Source organism: Lithobates pipiens, unplaced genomic scaffold (genome assembly GCF_037356315.1).
Source record: "Lithobates pipiens isolate NorthernLeopardFrog02 unplaced genomic scaffold, aLitPip1_a1.2 Scaffold_18, whole genome shotgun sequence".
In the NCBI taxonomy this organism is placed as follows: Eukaryota; Metazoa; Chordata; class Amphibia; order Anura; family Ranidae; genus Lithobates; species Lithobates pipiens.
The window spans coordinates 497,414,300-497,432,682 of NW_027507758.1; the positions used below are offsets into that span (position 1 = coordinate 497,414,300).

At 40.7% G+C, this 18,383-nt stretch overlaps 1 protein-coding gene across 3 annotated transcripts in view; it reads right to left on the bottom strand.

Annotated features, from left to right (window-relative positions):
* Positions 1–18,383, bottom strand: part of EPHB1 (EPH receptor B1) — a 409,064-nt gene that overhangs the window by 239,578 nt on the left and 151,103 nt on the right. For all 3 annotated transcript variants that reach the window (XM_077488639.1, XM_077488637.1, XM_077488638.1), the window contains one exon: positions 17,484–17,548. In XM_077488639.1, the coding sequence (XP_077344765.1) occupies positions 17,484–17,548 (65 nt within the window). The remainder of the gene's footprint in view (positions 1–17,483; positions 17,549–18,383) is intronic.

The following is an 18,383-nucleotide window of genomic DNA, read 5'->3' on the forward strand; positions in this document are numbered from 1 at the left end:
TGCTAGGATGACTTACTCCTGCACATACACAAGAGTTACATTATTCCACTCTGGCCAAAAGGAGAAGCCAGAAGATCGGCACCCAGGGAGAAGATGCTGGTGCCAGCGAGGAATGCAGACCATTAGAGTGGAAGTAAATTTAGTTTCTCTTTTAATTGATCACCAATTGCTAGATGTCTGGTCACCCTAAAGTGGAACTAGACTCTTAATAAACATTATGTATTTGTAAGGCTTAACCTGCCAGCATTAGTCAATAAATCGGAAGGTATATTACATTTACTTGTTTTAAAAAAAAAAATTAACATTTCTTCAGCTGCTTCCTGGTTTCTGGCCTAGATCAAAATGATGTCATATATCCCATGGGCATTTTTTTATGTTTGTTTCATCTGGGGGAGGGGTTCTCAGCTAAGCACACCCTGCGTGTTTATACTGTACTGCTCATGTGCAAGATTTTCTAGGGTGTCATCATAGTAAGAGCGGATACCAGATGGTTCCAGATTCCAGGAAGTAAATACTACATGAATCATCTGATCTTACTCAAGATGGTCATGGCTATAAACGCTAGGGGATGTTTTTCAAAGTGATTTCTGCACAAAATAAAGCATGGAAACATGGATGCGCGAGTTTGTTTTTAATAGTAAAAATGAAATAAATAGCGTTTTCAATTTGTGGTGCTCAGATACAACGTAGTTCCACTTTAATTATATGCAACCGTTCCTGTACAAACCAACAAGACTTCCATATATGATTTTCAGTGGGTCATTTGCATTGATGGTCTTGATGGGCCTCCCAGGTAGAATTGCAGTTATGGATTATTGGCAATAGTTCCAGGTTTACTCTGGTTCTCTTTGTTCAGGTTTTCACGAAAGCACCCATTTATGAAAGAAAACGCGAACATGACGTGCACAGATTGCTTCTTTTATGAGGTTGCTGTATGCAAGGAGTCCACTTTTGCTTCATGTTTCGCATGTTTCCATAGATCAGCACTCTAAGGTACTAGTAGTAAACAGAACTTCATACAACATGAAGTCCCGTCCCCCCCCCCCCCCCCATACATACAAAAAATATACATTCATGGCTGCTAGTCATCTCCACGGGTTCAAACTAGATGTTGTAGATAGGTATGTCATAAATACATATTTTTCTGGATTTTTTTCTCATGCATTCTATTAAATACTAGCTGAACTGTTTCAATCTACAAGCCCCCTGACTCCATCTCCCTTCACTTGCCCCATTGTGAAGTGGATACTCCTTTCTCTGCTCCTATGGTAACCATGGTAACACCTACCTCTGCTATTCTGCTGTCACCATTCTGTGCTGCATACATATGATTAAGGAAAGGCTGCGGCTTGTCAGCTTTCGTCTCCAGCTGAAGGTGCATTGCACATAATGAAGGCTGAAGACAGGAGTCCCTATAATAGAGCAGAATCTTGTTCTCTTTAACTTATCAACAATCAGTAATAGGGACTTAAGTGGTCTTCCTTTAACTCTTCATACGTGTACATATTAGCAGAACAAATGTCTTATTCTTGAAGGGCAGCAAGATGCCCTCAACTTTAACACACAATGGCCCTGGAAATGCCAATGCAAATATTACTGACTCTGATCAATCCCACCTCAATGCCATAGTGTTCCTGAAAATGTACCCTTGCCTCCATCCCTGGAGGTTTTTCTTTCTTTTTAGGGACATTTTTATAAGCTTTGTTTGGGTGTTTTTGCACATGTTTGTTTTCTGAGCTGGGCAAGATGAGGTTTTTTTACAGGCACAAAATGTGCACAAAGGTATGTTTACAGGTCCGCTCATTGGAGTCTAGAAGGGCAAAAATGCCTGAATACGCTCATGTACCTATTTGGGCGTAGTGAGTAGAGAATTGAGTGACTTAGCATACAAGGGTGAACAGGGACATTTAGAAAGTATTGGATTCTGCATCTTTGTCTGCCGTAGTCAGGCCGAAAAAAACTCTTAAAGCGTAATTAAACCCTCCTATACTTTACAGCCAAGGAAGCTACCATCTTAGCCTCAGTTTGATCTGCAGTTGTCTTGGTGCTGCACATTTGATCAGTTATGATACCATCCATTTAAAGACTTGACAGTTTGGATGATAATACAAGCAACTGGGTTGATTTACTAAAACTGGAGCGTGCAAAATCTGGTGCAGCTGTGCATGGTAACCAATCAGCTTCTAACCTCAGCTTGTTCAATTAAGCTTTGACAAAAGAAAATCTGGAAGCTGATTGGCTCCTATGCAGATTTTGCACTTGCCAGTTTTAGTAGATCAATCTCACTGTGACAGTTATCATTCATGGCATGTCTTAAATGTGTATCGGTTTTGAGGAGCTGTTAAATTGATGGGTTTGAAGTGTGAAGGGAGGCTTAGCAAGATACTAAATGATGCTACTAAAAATTGTTAAGCAGTTACACAGGCTTATTCTAAAAATGTGGTTGGCTGTAATGGATTACTTTGTACTTTACTGCACCAACTTCCTAAATAATGAGCAACTTTCCATAATAATTAGGACATACACATCAGTATCAGTATCCCATTTACCATTATCCGAACTGGGAGAAGAAATCAGGTTCTTTCCCGTGGGAGTGCTGCAGTTAAACAACCTCTATACTTGTAGCTGTCCATGGTACTAGAGGTGCTGAAGGATAAATGATCTGAAAGCTGCATTCTAGGCTAATATAAAACATAAACCCCATCTGCCCAGTTATGTACTCCTTAAAGTGATATGAATTTTTAATGAATGCTGGTATAATTAGATAAATCTATCTTTGGACTAAATTACCTTGAATATAATAAAACGATGAAATGAAAATGGTAGTACTCTGCACTTGACCTGGCCATTTTTTGCTAATCAGCACTGTGCTCCTTTAATTGCCAATTGCATCAATATACTATTGTACCCAAATGAAATGTATATATTTTTTTTCACACACACACACATATATATAATTCTCTCTCTCTCTTTCTCTCTCTCTCTCTATATATATATATATATATATATATATATAGTGTGTGTGTGTGTATGTGCATGTGTCTCTTTCTCTCTCAATGTATATGTCATCTGGGAGAAGTTTTGGGGTGATTAAAACAAATAGACAAATCGATTTAAAGAGAGCTTCTTTCACAGGGCTATTAAGGCTATCAATGCTGGAATGAAATGAAAGAGGTCACATAGTCCTATTTTATTGTCTTGTCTATTTTTCAATATGGGGACATGTTTTTTTATATTTTTATAATATGGGGACAATTTTATATATTTTTTTGCTATAATTAAATCTTAAATCCTGTGTGTGGAGTAGAAATATATATATATATATATATATATATATATATATATATATATATATATATATATATATATATATATATATATATATATATACAGGTATACCCCACTTTTAAGTACACAATGGGGTTTTTTTTACTAAAGCTGTAAAGTGCAAAATCAGACTCACTTCTACATAGAAACCAATGAGCTTCTAATCCCAGCTTGTTCAATTAAGCTTTGGTAATAAAAGCTGGAAGCTCATTGGTTTATATATATATATATATATATATATATATATATACCTAAAGTAGATGAGTAGTCTTGATTTCACGCTGACTTTGCACACTATATGCCAGGTCAGTGACTCAAAAAGCCAGGGATAGCCAGGCAATCCGTATTTTCAGAATCAGGACAACATTGGCAACCAGCATGTTTCTCTCATGACAGGTTTCCCGTCGTAAGCACCATGCAAAAACCTGCATATGGGATTGACTTTGCATGTCTCGATAAACCAGCAGCAGTGACTCTAGACATTGCGTCGTCTTTCTTGGGTTCCTCTGGTTGCTGCACAACCAAATGAGCATTGGTGCGTAAAACCTGGGGAAGAGGCTGGTGCCCCCTGGTGGCTACAAAGTGTGTCTGTGACTTTACATGTTCTGTTGATATATTTTCTAGAAATTGCCTATAATGTAAGTGCATAACACAACTCATCTAAAATGGGTGTATGTTGCTGAAATTACCTCTCTTAGCATTCTTTACAAGAAGAGAAGAGTTAAAAATCATCAGAGCCCAATCAGTGGAGTCCTGTTAGCAAACTGTGGGGGAGGAGAGTTGAATCAAAAGTTCAGATGCCTCTCTAAATGCCACAGTAATCCCAATTAACCTCCTAGGCTGTAAAAAGAAAGATCTCTGTCTTGGCCTCCTGATTATGAATCTTTCTTTTGCTCTCCGTTGTCCTCTAAAGCTAGGGAAAGCTTGTTTAATCTCAGTAGGGGTCCCTCTGTTACTGTCACCAGCCTGGCAAACAAAGCTTCTCATGTACAATGCTTGCTGAACCTGCAGAGATTTAAGCAGAATCATATACATGTGACCTGCTCTGTTCGTCCCTGCGATAAAGCCGCATCAAACTACAAAATGTGCTGTGATTCAGCTATTTAAATAAGTACTCCAAGAAAATTTCTATATAGAAAATGTTTTTTTTTTCACTTTGTTCTATATGGTGTAAGAACACACAAGTTGAAAACTGAACTTAGTACAATGTAAAGTCACCTCTGTAAAGTGATCGGCAGGATCGAAGGATGGGCAGAGATCAGAGTGGACATGAACAATGCTGTGGTGGTTATCCATAATGCAAAGGGCAGTCTGAAGACCAAGCAATGTCATGGGGTTGGCAGAATATTAGGCCCTGAATGCCTGAAGGTATCTAGCAATTTAGAAATTGGTGAATAAATGAAAATATAATTAGTACTTCCCACTAAAACTATGGAGTCTATTTAACATAAATGGTATATCTGGTAAATTCAACCATACTCAAGTTTTCTCCTACTGTATACACAATCCTTTTATGCTGACCTATGGATGCCTGACATTGTTGAAGAACTCAAAGATGTCAAAAATAAATGATTATAACACCATAGTGTGTGCAATTGTTCCTTCAATGTACAATATAAATAGCCTTTAAAACACATAAAATTAATCGACTAAAATTAAAGAAAAGTAGAATGAAGATAAATAGTGCGTATTGGCTAGATGTTTATCACAACCCACAAAGGCAGCACATAATGTACACTTAACGGTAACGCCACGTTCATGGAAAAAAAATTGCAAATGAAAAAAAAAAAATATATATATATATATTTATATATATATATTTTTTTTCATTTGCAATTCATATATATATATATATATATATATATATATATATATATATATATATATATATATATATATATATAGCGTATATAATTGTGAATCGAGTCCTATTGTAATTAAATGTGTTTAAAATATATATAGCGTATATAATTGTGAATCAAGTCTTATTGTAATTAAATGAATTTAAAAATGACCTTTCCATTTCAATCTGCAGTGCTGTAATTTTCTGTAAAATGCAATGCAATATGACTACCTGGAGGCATATTGTACACAAACTGTTTACAGAATGTCCCCCAGATATGTAATTTCCTGCTTGTGTGATTGTGTGATTTTTGGCATCCCCTGCAACAAAAAATATATTTTTAGTGATCACATCCTATTTAATGTGATTATAGCCGTATTAGTGCAGTTGTGACAGAGAAAATTGAGTACTGTCCGTGATACTTTTTTGATTTGCACTAACATACAATTTTTCAGGACAAGCTTTCGGGGTATGTCCCCTTCTTCAAGGTCCAAACAGTACTCAGTACTCAGTACTGCTTGGACCTTGAAGAAGGGGACATACCCCGAAAGCTTGTCCTGAAAAATTGTATGTTAGTGCAAATAAAAAAAGTATCACAGACAGTACTCAATTTTCTTAGTGATCACATCTAAAGGCATGTAGACTGGCAATTTCCTCATCAGAGCCCTGCAGGTGCAGCAGCTGATTGCTAATTATAGAACCACTTCCATTAGATTCACTTTCCACATGGACACAGACAAACAGCTATTTCTTTAGAATAACAAAAAGCAGGAATCTGCAAAAAAGTTTGTTTAAATCCCTGCAATGTAGATAGATCACACAGAGGGGAATTCTTTTTTTTTCTCAACAAAAGCGGAGTTGCTCTTTAAATATAGTTTCTCACATTACTGCCAAGGGTGGTTTGCCTACATTCTCTTTTAATATAACCTATGACATTTCATATGAAAACATTATAGAGAATCCAATAAAATGCATTATAGAGACAATTATTTTTATAGAGGCAGGCAGAGATTCTTCAAACGGTAAAGGTTAAGAAATGGCCAGGCTGGGTCTGTTAGAGGATAACAGAGCATCATCAGAGTGACAAAAGGTCAGCAGAGGATCAACTTGGCATCTGGATGTGAAAGACAATGCCAGGCCTTGATTAGAGGTTAGCAGAGAAGCAGGGCAGACTCCGGCCTGGGAAATACAATACAGAGGATTGATGAGTGGATAATAGAGGAGGAGGTTGGTGAGAATAGTCCATGCTGGTACTACATCTAGGGGGTCAACTGACACAGCATGCTGCAAAGACTGAACTGTGAAAGCAAACAAGGAGACTGTTCCTTCCTGAAAAGGCTTGCACTGTATTAAAAAAAAAAAAACAGTTTAAAGTGCCTGAGGGTGTTTTGTTCTTCGTTACTTCATAAAAGTGACATTAATAGCCATGTAAGAGAACTGCTGAGTGCATTTACTGCCAGTGTTTCAGGTATGAAAGCTGCTTTCAGGCTGCTAATGTTTCCTAATTACAGATCTCAATTGTAAAGAGAGAGAGAGAGCGAGTAAGGGGGGTAGTGCAATAAAGGAGGGACAGACAGTGAACTGGCAGATCCACAGGAGAAGGCTTTACATGAAGACTTCTGATCATATCATCAGTCCTGATCATGCTCTTCAATCATCACTTCTCATTCCACGGGCTTAGCCACAGGACAGTGCAAACTCTCTAAAGAGATATACACCTACCAGCAGCTACATACAGAGAGAATAGTAGGCATCAGTCAATGGTTTTCCAACAAAATCAACATCCTGACAGTTATCACTGGTCTGTTACTAACATTCTTTGTCCATGGGTGGCCAAATTGGCAAATGACTGCATAGATACAAATTGTATCAATGCTGTTTTTTTTACAACAGTTTGTGAACAGGTATGGGAATCTCCTTAGAGAACACTTAGTATTGGGCATAACTGATAAATAGGGAGAGGAATAGGTCAGTGAACAAGAAAGGGTCAGTATAACCCCAGGTATCCAGTCAAGGGTCCTAGACCTTCTGCCACTATGTCGTAAGAAGGGTAAGAGTGCTAACTGCTTGTGGTTAGAGGAGAATTTTGTACTACATAGATATAGACATCCTTGTGTTCTGGTCGAGCTCCTGCATTGGGTAGAAGCTTCCTGTCTAACACCAAAGGCCAAACAACAGGAATACAGATTGTCTGAGGACCTAAGGGTGAGAACTACTTAAAGCAGAACTTACTGTAACCCTGAATGTAAAATTTGCTAGCTGGAAGGATTTTGATTGCAGAAAAGGAGGAGAGTGCACAATGTGGAAAAATCATAGGGATAGGGAGAACAAGAAAAGCCCCATTCACTGTGGCACTCTGAAACTTTTCACTCTAGGTCTCACCAAGAGTGTCCTGGATCTTTAGTTTATTACTGGCATAGGGGGCAGTTGACGCACATCAAAGGTATATATTTCAACCCTGTGAAGCAAAAATGGTGTATAAAATACAGTAACCCGCAGCAAATAATCAGATTTCACTTACTGTACTCAGATCAGTGTTACTTGCTGATTATCGCTGTTTGCTGTCCAGTACTACATGCTGTGCATCATCTATACCCTATGCGAAATACACCCTTGGCTTGGTACGAAACAGTGTGAGCAGTATAATCTGATAAAGGATGTACAAAATTGTTGGAAATCACTTAATTTGCAATGCATTGATTTTAATGTGCTGCAAAGGAAGTGATTACCCTCAAGAGGTTAATTGTTTTGTAGTCATAGAATGGAATCACCCATGAAGTTAAGCTCTTGTGCTGGCTGTATGGTTTGTGGCTGGAAATGCAACGGAATAGAATATATGACCAGCATAAGTGCTGACATGAAAACTCCATCAAAAAAATTGGGGTTGATTTACTAAAACTGGAGTGCAAAATCTGGTGCAGAGCTGCATAGAAACCAATCAGGTTCCAGATTTTTTTTTTTTCACAGCTTAATTGAACAAGCTAAAGTTAAAAGCTGATTGACTACCTTGACATTTTCCACATTTTGTCATGTTACAACCAAAAACGTAAATGTATTTTATTAGGATTTTATGTCAAAGACCAACACAAAGTTGCACATAATTGTGAAGTGGAAGGAAAATTATAAATGGTTTTCAATTTTTTTTTACAAATAAAAAAACTGAAAAGTGTGGTGTGGATTTTTATTTAACATCTATTAACATCTATTTGATCAGAACCATTCCATTGTAGCTGTGGCTGTATGTTTAGGGTCTTTGGCCTGCTGGAAGGTGAACCTCCGCCCCAGTCTCTAGTCTTTTGCAGACTCTAATGCCCCGTACACACGAGCGGACTTTTCAACATCCAAAGTCCGTCAGACCGAGTCCGTCAGACTATCCGATCGTGTGTGGGCTGCAACGGACTTTAGCTTCGCAAAAGTCTGACGGACTTTAGAAATGAAGCATGCTTCAAATTTTCCCGACGGAACTCCGCCGGACCCGGTCCCCTTCGAAAACTCCGCTCGTGTGTATGCTACTCCGACGGACTAAAACCGACGCTAGGGCAGCTATTGGCTACTGGCTATGAACTTCCTTATTCAAGTCAGGTCGTACGTCATCACGTTCGAATCCGTCGGAGTTTAGTGTGATCGTGTGTGGCCAAGTCCGTTCGGCCGAAAAGTCTGTCAGAACTCCGTCGGAACTCCGGCGGAACTCCGGCGGAACTCCGGCGGAACTCCTTTGGAAGTCTGTCGGACATAAGTCCTCTCGTGTGTAAGGGGCATAACAGGTTTTCTTCTAAGATTGCCCTGTATTTGATTCCATCCATCTTCCCATCAACTCTGACCAGCTTCCCTGTCCCTGCTGAAGAAAAGTATCCCCACATGATGCTGCCACCACCATGTTTCATGGTGGAGATGGTGCGTTCAGGGTGATGTGCAGTGTTAGGTTTTAACCACACATAGCATTTTGCTTTTAGGCCTAAAAATTAAATTTTGATATCCTCTGACCAGAGCACCTTCTTCCACATGTTTGCTGTGTCCCCCACATGGCTTCTCACAAACTGCAAAAACAGGACTTATGGCTTTCTTCTTGCCACTCTTCCATAAAGGCCAGATTTATGGAGTGTATGACTAATAGTTGTCCTGTGCACAGATTCTCCCACCTGAGCTGTGGATCTCTGCAGCTCCTCTGAAGTTACCATGGGCCTGCTTCTGGCTGCTTCTCTGATTATTGCTCTCCTTGCCCGTCCTATCAGTTTAGGTGGATGCCCATGTCTTGGTAGGTTTCCAGTTTTGCCATACTCTTTCAATTTTTGGATGATGGATTGAAGAGTGCTCTGTGAGATGTTCAAAGCTTGTGATATTTTTCTTATAACCTAACCCCGCTTTACACTTCTCCACAACTTTATACCTGACCTGGGTGGGGTGTGTTCCTTGGCCTTCATAATGCCGTTTGTTCACTAAGGTTCTCTAACAAGCATCTGAGGGCTTCGCAGAACAGCTATATTTATACTGAGATTAAATTATACACAGGTGGGCTCTTTTTACTAATTAGGGGACTTCTGAAGGCAATTGGTTCCACTAGATTTTAGTTAGGGCTATCAGAGTAAAGGGGGCTGAATACAAATGCATGCCACACTTTTCATATATTTATTTGTAAAACATGTTGAAAAATGATATCAAAATTTAACATATTATGGCCACTTTGTGTTGATCACATACAATCCCAATAAAATTTACATTTTTTGGTTGTAACATGACAAAATGTGGAAACTTTCAAGGGGGTATGAATACGTTTTCAAGGCACTGTATGCAATAATTTAATATCTGAATATTTGCTTGCAACATTATAAAATTCATGTGTGTTACCAGGACCAATGGTACTGCAGTATTGAACAGGTGTTTATATTCTTTATGTACTGACTTTATAATTATCTGTACAAAACAATATACAATATATTGATGAATAAATGATATTAGGCAGTTTTCCATTTGTCATTCTTATAGCAAGTGTATTGGACAACTAGTACATACAGTACATACATACAATATAATATATCTATCTGCTGAGAGCTTGCTGGGAACCACATGTGGATCTAAGCCACATGACCATTGCTTTATATATTGCTTTATACATCTATATATTGTATTATTTTATATAATACCTGCATTTCCCTAAGCGTTTTACTGAAAACAAATGGTGTAATATTTTTGTAACATAGCTTTTAACCTTTACCAGTGAAAATGATTTAATGTCATTTTTAGGTACTGGCTTTTTAACAACTATCCCAACCTTCAAAGGCAGAGATGCCTACAGTCCCTGTTTAATCTTGTAATGGGTTAAAGAGCAGTTCCTGCTGCCTCCTCTCTAACCTCAGCCTGTCTCAGAGGATTAACTTTACAGTTCCATGATCCTTTGCACACAATGGTGTCATTAAATGAATATTTGCTTCTGCATTAATGTCTATGATAAAAAATCCAGTAAAGTTTCATGGAGCGTAAGAAGGATTCCATCGGGAAGCTGACCTGTTGAGATGTGGGCTTGTGAAATGGCAGCTTGCAGCATTGCCATCAGGACTTCACATTCACACCCCACCTCCCACTTAATTTGTTATAAAGTCTTCTGGGGTCAACGCTCCGGCGACAGCTCCATCTATCAAATATGTGTCAGTGCTACCCAGCCAGCTTTATTTCAGACATATACACAAAGGTTGCTGCCTTTTACCTCTTTAAAGTGACTGCACGGATACTATGGCTGCTGATGTGCATGATTTCTTGCTATAGTTGTCACTTGTTTCTGTACTTAAAATGCGGCAGCCATCTTGTTTTCTTAAAGGGACTCCGTGGCTATGAAACAAAGCCTGTGGAACTTGACATTGAAATGTACCTGTTCAGCAGATGGAATGTTAAATCTTTGTTATCTTCAAGAGATACTGCTGCCGACACTTGGAGGGGTGTCACACAGCACTACTGGACACACTAATAACTTAGAGGCTTGTGGGAGGAACCACAGCACCCAGTGGGAACTTACTTTCTAATACACCTGCAGCAGCACCAGTATCCCTTGATGCATCAAAGGTTTGGCTCACAACCATCATAGAGGGAATTTCTAACCAATTTTTACATCTATGGACAGATAATCTGTAATGCCGCATACACACGGACGGAATTTCCCATGGAAACATTCCGATGGGAGCTTTTCATTGGATTTTCCGAACGTGTGTATGGGTGTTGGTATAAAGCACTGATTAAGGAAGGGATTGCATTCGATTTGCATAAGATATGGATGTCACTGGGTATTGGAACACGAATGCACATTGAAGAGTTGAGTGTCTTTTGCACTGAAGCATTGGTCTGTGTATTTTGTATGTTACATGTCACATTTTTTCCACAAATAATTGTTATAAATGGTTTAGTGTCTGATTTATAGTAGATAGGCGCTGCACATTATTTTAATTTATTTTTTTAAGGGTTCTAGCAGCTAGGAATGAGAGGGAATTCTGACATCAGCTGCGCGGATACTATACCATTTTTTAAGTCTTCACAAAGTAATTATGTAAATACAGAGTGTAAATTAATATATGATTAATATATGATTTTACATTTTGACCATAGATATGCTTCAACTGGTTAAACTCCTAGAGCCCCACATAATCATTAATGTGGATTTCCAGGATCCAAACTGCTAGTACCCCCTTCTAACACCTATACTAACTACCCTGTTGAAGGAAGATCTGTATACTTACCTATGTTCAGCTCAAGCCCAGTCACTTGATCTCCCCTGTATCAGTGAGTGCCGAACACAGGAGAGAGCAGTGCTCTGATAGCTGGCATACCTGAGAAGTCTATGGGACATCCATTGTTGGTGATCCCTCCTCTCCCCTGAAGCTGCTGCTAGCTGACACAGGGTAGCTGATCACATGATATTATATAAATATTTACATCTTTCTTAAGCCCCATACACACTATCAGTTTTTCTGCTGAGTTTTTCCTCCAGATATACCAAAACCATATAATATGAGGTCAGACCTTAGGAGTTTCAACGTGTATGCAACCAGGCAGGCCCTTGCACTACAAGGTTTTGGTAAACCTGAAGGAAAAAATCAGCAGAAAATCTGATAGTGTGTATGGGGCTTTACACAGAGTGTTTAGAACAAGTGCTGGAATGGGGTTAGGAGCAGTTTTAAGCTTAGATAGTTTTATCCCAGAATTCTACTTTAAAGTACAGTAAAAAGTAAGTCAGAAGAAAATATGTAATAATCCAAATCATAAGGGCCCGGGCCAGTCTTTTAGATGTTGCCTCCTTCAACTATCTTTCATGGGCTTAGAGTGATATGATAAAATTGTGCAGCATTGCTCTTAACACTTCTGGAGTATGTACCAGGCAAGTCAGAAGTGTGAAAAGGTAAAAGCACTTGTGCTACTGTAAAAGGATTACACGTCTTCCTCTTAAGAGTAAGAAGAAGACCCTAACTCCTTCCTAGTACATTCATTTACACTGGTCATCTTCACCTTGCATCACATTCTTCAAGACAATGCATATCGGGAACAGGTAAAAGCTCCCCACATATAGGTTTGTGCAGTAAAATGCACACGGTAGCACTCCCAGCAACCACCCGTGTGATGGTGTAACTTCTGATTGGTTTCTATAGGTTAGTGCACTTCCTCTTTACACAGCTAATTGAAGGATTCATTTTCACTTTTGGCTGCGATGTATTTGAAAATGGCCTAAAACCTTGTGCACTGTCCTTGAGTTAAATTGAGGAGTCTAATTAGTCCTCCTATTTCTTATCTTGGGTTACAGAATAATCAACATTTATGTTGTAGCGATGGGAAAGTGAGAGGGATTGAATAGTTTAGCTAAAGAAGACTTGGCAGGGCTAACACCGCTTATTCCACAAAAAATGCTGTGTGTTGACAGCCCAGATCAGGGCAGGTCGATAGGTATTTTTCTATACTTGCTATATTTTTTATGGGATAAAACATAGGGAAATGTGAATTTATTGCAGAGATGTACTGCATATGTTATTCTGCTATTTTGCCTTGACATATGCTTTAAAGCCACACACACACACACACACACACATGCACACACTATATTGAGTTTATTCAATAAGGCATGGATCCGTTTTCAAACAGTAGTAGCTCAAACCAGGCAACCAAAAGTAACGTTTCACTGTTTTGGGCAAAGCTGAACTTGTGTTTACCCTCAACTTTAGGCAGGCATGGAAATCAGGCAACTAAACTTGCATGCACATATAATCATATATCTTGTAAAGCTGCCTAATGTTTGGAGCTTTTAGGAGAATACTGGATCCCTTTAAGCAAAGACTATTAAAAGCCCAACTGAACCTTCAGATATAATCAGTGAAAAAAAGGTGCATCAAAACAAAGGCATGAAAAGTTTTTTAGTTCATTTTCTTTAGAAAACAACCACAACCTGAGTGGACCTGTTCCCTGCCAGCATGCTGCAGTCAAGAAAACTTTCTGTGTGGAAGCAGAGGTCTCTCTGCAGAGGTCTGCCATAGTACCTGCTGAGTAATTGGCCCCTGTATAAATTGGCCTTAGTATGTGTAAATGTGTAATGGGGACCTTAGAATGTAAGCTCCTTGAGGGCAGGGACTGATGTGAATGTACAGTGTTAAAAGTGCTGTGTAATAATATAAAGTAATAGTAACAGTTGTTTGATCGCGGGGCAGACTGACCATTGGGCCACTCGGGCACTGCCCGAGGGCCCCGTGACACTAGGGGGCCCCATCAGGGTTGCCAGCCGAAGTAAAACCAGGGAAAGTATGTAAAAATCTGTGATTTTTTTACATCTGTCTATGAAATGTCCTTTACCAACATCGTTTTGTTCTAAAAACCCTTAGATTATAGCTACCCCACCTCTCCAGTACCTTTTCAGCCAATAGAAACATGATTGTATCCTGTGTGTTTGTGTATACTGTGTGGCCCCATAATCTCTGATTGCCTGGGGGCCCCATAATCTCCTATTGCCAGGGGGCCCCATGAGTTGTCAGTCCGCCCCTTTTTGAGCGTATGGTGGTTCACCATGTTGGAGGTCCTTAAAATTTCCGCAGAACACTTGGTGGAGAGAAATAGTTGATTCTAGGAATCACTTGATTAAATTCTTAGTCTGCCTAGAGAATTACCGTATATACTCGAGTATAAGCCGAGATTTTCAGCCTCTTTTTTGAGGCTGAAAGTGCCCCCCTCGGCTTATACTCGAGTCATCGCTGTCTGTCTGCCCGATCAGCGTGTCGAGCAGACAGACAGCGGCCATTCTAGGATTCAAAGGCCGCGCCTCCGTCTCCGCCTTCGCCTGTGATAGGCGGAACACTGAATTTCCCAGCAGTCTGTGTTCCGCCTATCACGGACGTCCTCTCATCCTCGTCCGTAGTATGAGGATGAGCGGACGTCCATGATAGGCGGACCACTGACTGCTGGGAAATTGAGTGTTCCGCCTATCACGGACATCCGATAGGCGGAACACTCAATTTCCCAGCAGTCAGTGGGAAATTGAGTGTTCCGCCTATCACCGACGGAGGCGCGGCTTTTGAATCCTAGAATGGCCACCGACGAAGAGCTGCGGGACGGGCCGGGACGCAGGCCGGGACGGGACGCAGGCCGGGACGCAGGCCGGGACGCAGGCCGGGACGGGACGCAGGCCGGGACGGGACGCAGGCCGGGACGGGACGCAGGCCGGGACGGACACAGGCTGGACGGACACAGGCTGGACGGACACAGGCAGGCTGGACACAGGTAGGCTGCACGGACACACACACACACACACACACACACACACACACGGATGCATGCACACACAGGGATGGATGGACACACACGGATGCATGGACACACACACACACACACACACACACACACACACACACACACACGGATGCATGCACACACAGGGATGGATGGACACACACGGATGCATGGACACACACACACACACACACACACACACACACACGGATGCATGCACACACACAGGGATGGATGGACACACACACACACGGATGCATGGACACACACACACACACACGGATGCATGGACACACACACACGGATGCATGGACACACACACACACGGATGCATTGACACACACAGGGATGGACGACACACAGGGATGGACAGGCATGTCTCACCCTCGGCTTATACACGAGTCAATAATTTTTTCCAGTTTTTTGGGGGTAAATTGGGGACCTCGGCTTATATTCGGGTCGGCCTATACTCGAGTATATACGGTATTTCTATTTGCTTTAATGTACCATTCAGTATAAAGAAATGGTGGCATCAGTTGGGATTTTTCTGAGTTTGATAATGAGCGTTTCTATAAATCTTTGGCATCGGTAAATAAATGCTTTGTAGAGTTAAGAGCTTCTCTGCAGCATGCTGGCATCTCTTCGGAAAGACTACTACTTTCACACAGAGAGCATGGTTCCTTCTCTGCAGCCTACTGGCAGGGAACAGGCTTTTATACTTAGGCTGTGGCTGCTTAAAAAAAAATAAAAAATTGCACATCTTTTTGTGTTAAGTTTAACTTTTTCAGTAGTTTCTTATATCTCTCAGGGTTTCCAATAGAAGGAGTTTATTTAACCACTTCCATACCAGGCACCTTGCTGCCCAGATGAATTTTCAGCTTTCAGGGCTGTCGCACTTTGAATGACAATTGCGCGGTCATGCTACACTGTACCCAAACTAAATTTTTATCATTTTGTTCCCACAAATAGAGCTTTCTTTTGGTGGTATTTCATCACCGCTGGGATTTTTATTTTCTGCTAAACAAATATAAAAAAAGAATAACATTTTTAAAAAAATTAAAAATTTTTTGTTTCAGTTACAAATCTTGGTAAATAAGTTTGTTTTCTCCTTCACTGATGGGCATTGATGGGGCTGCAGTGACCGGCACTGATAAGGCGCCACTGATGGGCACCAATGATGTGGCACTGATAGGTGGCACTGATAGGTGGCACTGATATGCGACACAGATTGGCACTGATAGGTGGCACAAATAGGCACTGATATGTGGCACGGATTGGCATGGATAGGCGGTATGGATGGGCATGGATAGGTGGCACAGATGGGTATGGATAGGTGGCACAGGTGAGCATGGATGGGCACTGATAGGCGGCATGGATGGGCACTGATATGTGGCATGGATAGGCACTGATAGGTGGCATGGATGGTCACTGATAGGTGGCATTGTAGTGTAAAATATTGTAAGGATTGGATGCCAATCACTGCCAAACAATAATGTATGCCAATCAGTGATGCCCATTGTGGGCACTGATTGGCATCCATTGTGGGCACTGACTGGCATCCCTGGTGGTCTAGGGTGGCATACCTGGTGCTGGGCATCCATGGTGGTCTGGTGGCATCCCTGGTGGTCCAGTGTGGGCATCCTGGGGGGGGGGGGCTGTGCTGATAATCGATCAGCACAGACCCCCCCTGTCAGAGGAGCAGCCGATCGGCTCTCCTCTACTCGCATTTGACAGACGCGATTGAGGAAAAGCCAATCAACGGTTCTTCCTATTTACACTGTGATAAGCCGTGATTGGACAGGTCTCTTTACCGAGATCGTAGTTGTGGTGTGTCAGACTGACACACCGCAACAACGATCGCCACGATGCGCGCCCCCGGGGGCGCACATGGGCTTAATATCCTGATCACGTCATATGACGTCCGGTCAGGATATTGAAACCACTTTGCCACCGTCATTCTGCTATATGGCAGGCGGCAAGTGGTTAATAACCAGTAGCTATTACAAGAGATAAATCTGTTGGATTCTCAATTTATATTATATATTATTTATAGTATATTATGCAGGAACCATAGGTGTGCACAACCTATTGCATTAGGGTGTGCACCCCAAAGCTCAAACACATATGCGTGTGTGTGCATGTGTATATATTGACCGTGCCAGTGGACAGTGTCAATAGGGCAATAGGACAGAGATTGGTGTCAGTAGTTTTTATTTTTTTTTACAATTTCCGTTTTTTAATGTTTTTAGGAGCCATATTAGGGAGCTTTGGTGAAATATCAGGGGTCTAAACAGGGGGAATATGCACCATACGGGGTGATTAGGGTGTGCCCAGGCACAGCTGGCATTCCCTGTACTCATGCCTATGGCAGGAATGCAAAATAAGAAGTGGGAGCAACAGACAATGATGGGGAACAGAGCAAGGAACTATGGAAGGGCGATATCACCAATGGGCACTCCAAAAGATATAAGAGTTTAAGGCACACCACCTATAACAACATATCAACTTCAGGGGTGGACTGGCCCTGCAAAACACACTGGAGTCCTCCTCACTTGGAAGTACTCACCCCAGAAGAAGGAGTTGCCGTCCAGCCTAGCTCCGCTGTGGCTGTTCTTGTGTCCATTAAGGTCTCTGCAAGGAAGAAAGAACATTTAATCATTGGGAGTTAGGACACATGGGCACAGCCTGTCCCTTTTGGGATCGCACCTATGGTTTATCGATTTAGTTCCACACAATATAACACACAATGAAAGTGATTTTCACATCATTAGCCAATCTGCAGTTTATTTTCACAGTTTGATAAAATTACATATTTCTCACCGTAGCTGCCTCTTATTTTTACTCTCAGATCTCTGCTGTGTCAACCCACTGAACTATATTAAGCAGAGATAAATACATGACTAGTAAATATGAAGAAAACCTACACGTGTGCTCATTAATGCCAGGTCAGTTATGCAATATTCGTTTAAAATTCACTAAAAATAGATATTTGGCATTTTCTCTGAAAGAACAAGGGACAATCTGATATGTAAATCTGTAGATATCGCACTCGACATCCTCACCAAACATATGTTTGTACTGCTTTTCCTTCTAGAGAGCATATCCTGTGTAGGCATACAATATACACATGCATAGTGGGGAGCCAGGTGTGATTCCTCAGGAAGTCATAGCCGGGCTACCAAATCCAACATGGTGGCACCATGGATCCGAAGTGCAAAGAACTGCTTGCGGGAAGACAGAGATGGACTCCAGGAACTGAAAAATAGCTCATTTTTAAAGGTTAGCGGCCACAGTATTTGTAGTTATTGAGCTTTAATATATATATATATATATATATATATATATATATATATATATATATATTAGCTTTAATATATATATATATATATATATATATATATATATATATATTTTAAAGATTTACATTTTTATTAAAGAGGCCTCACCTCTATAGCCCATCAAACAA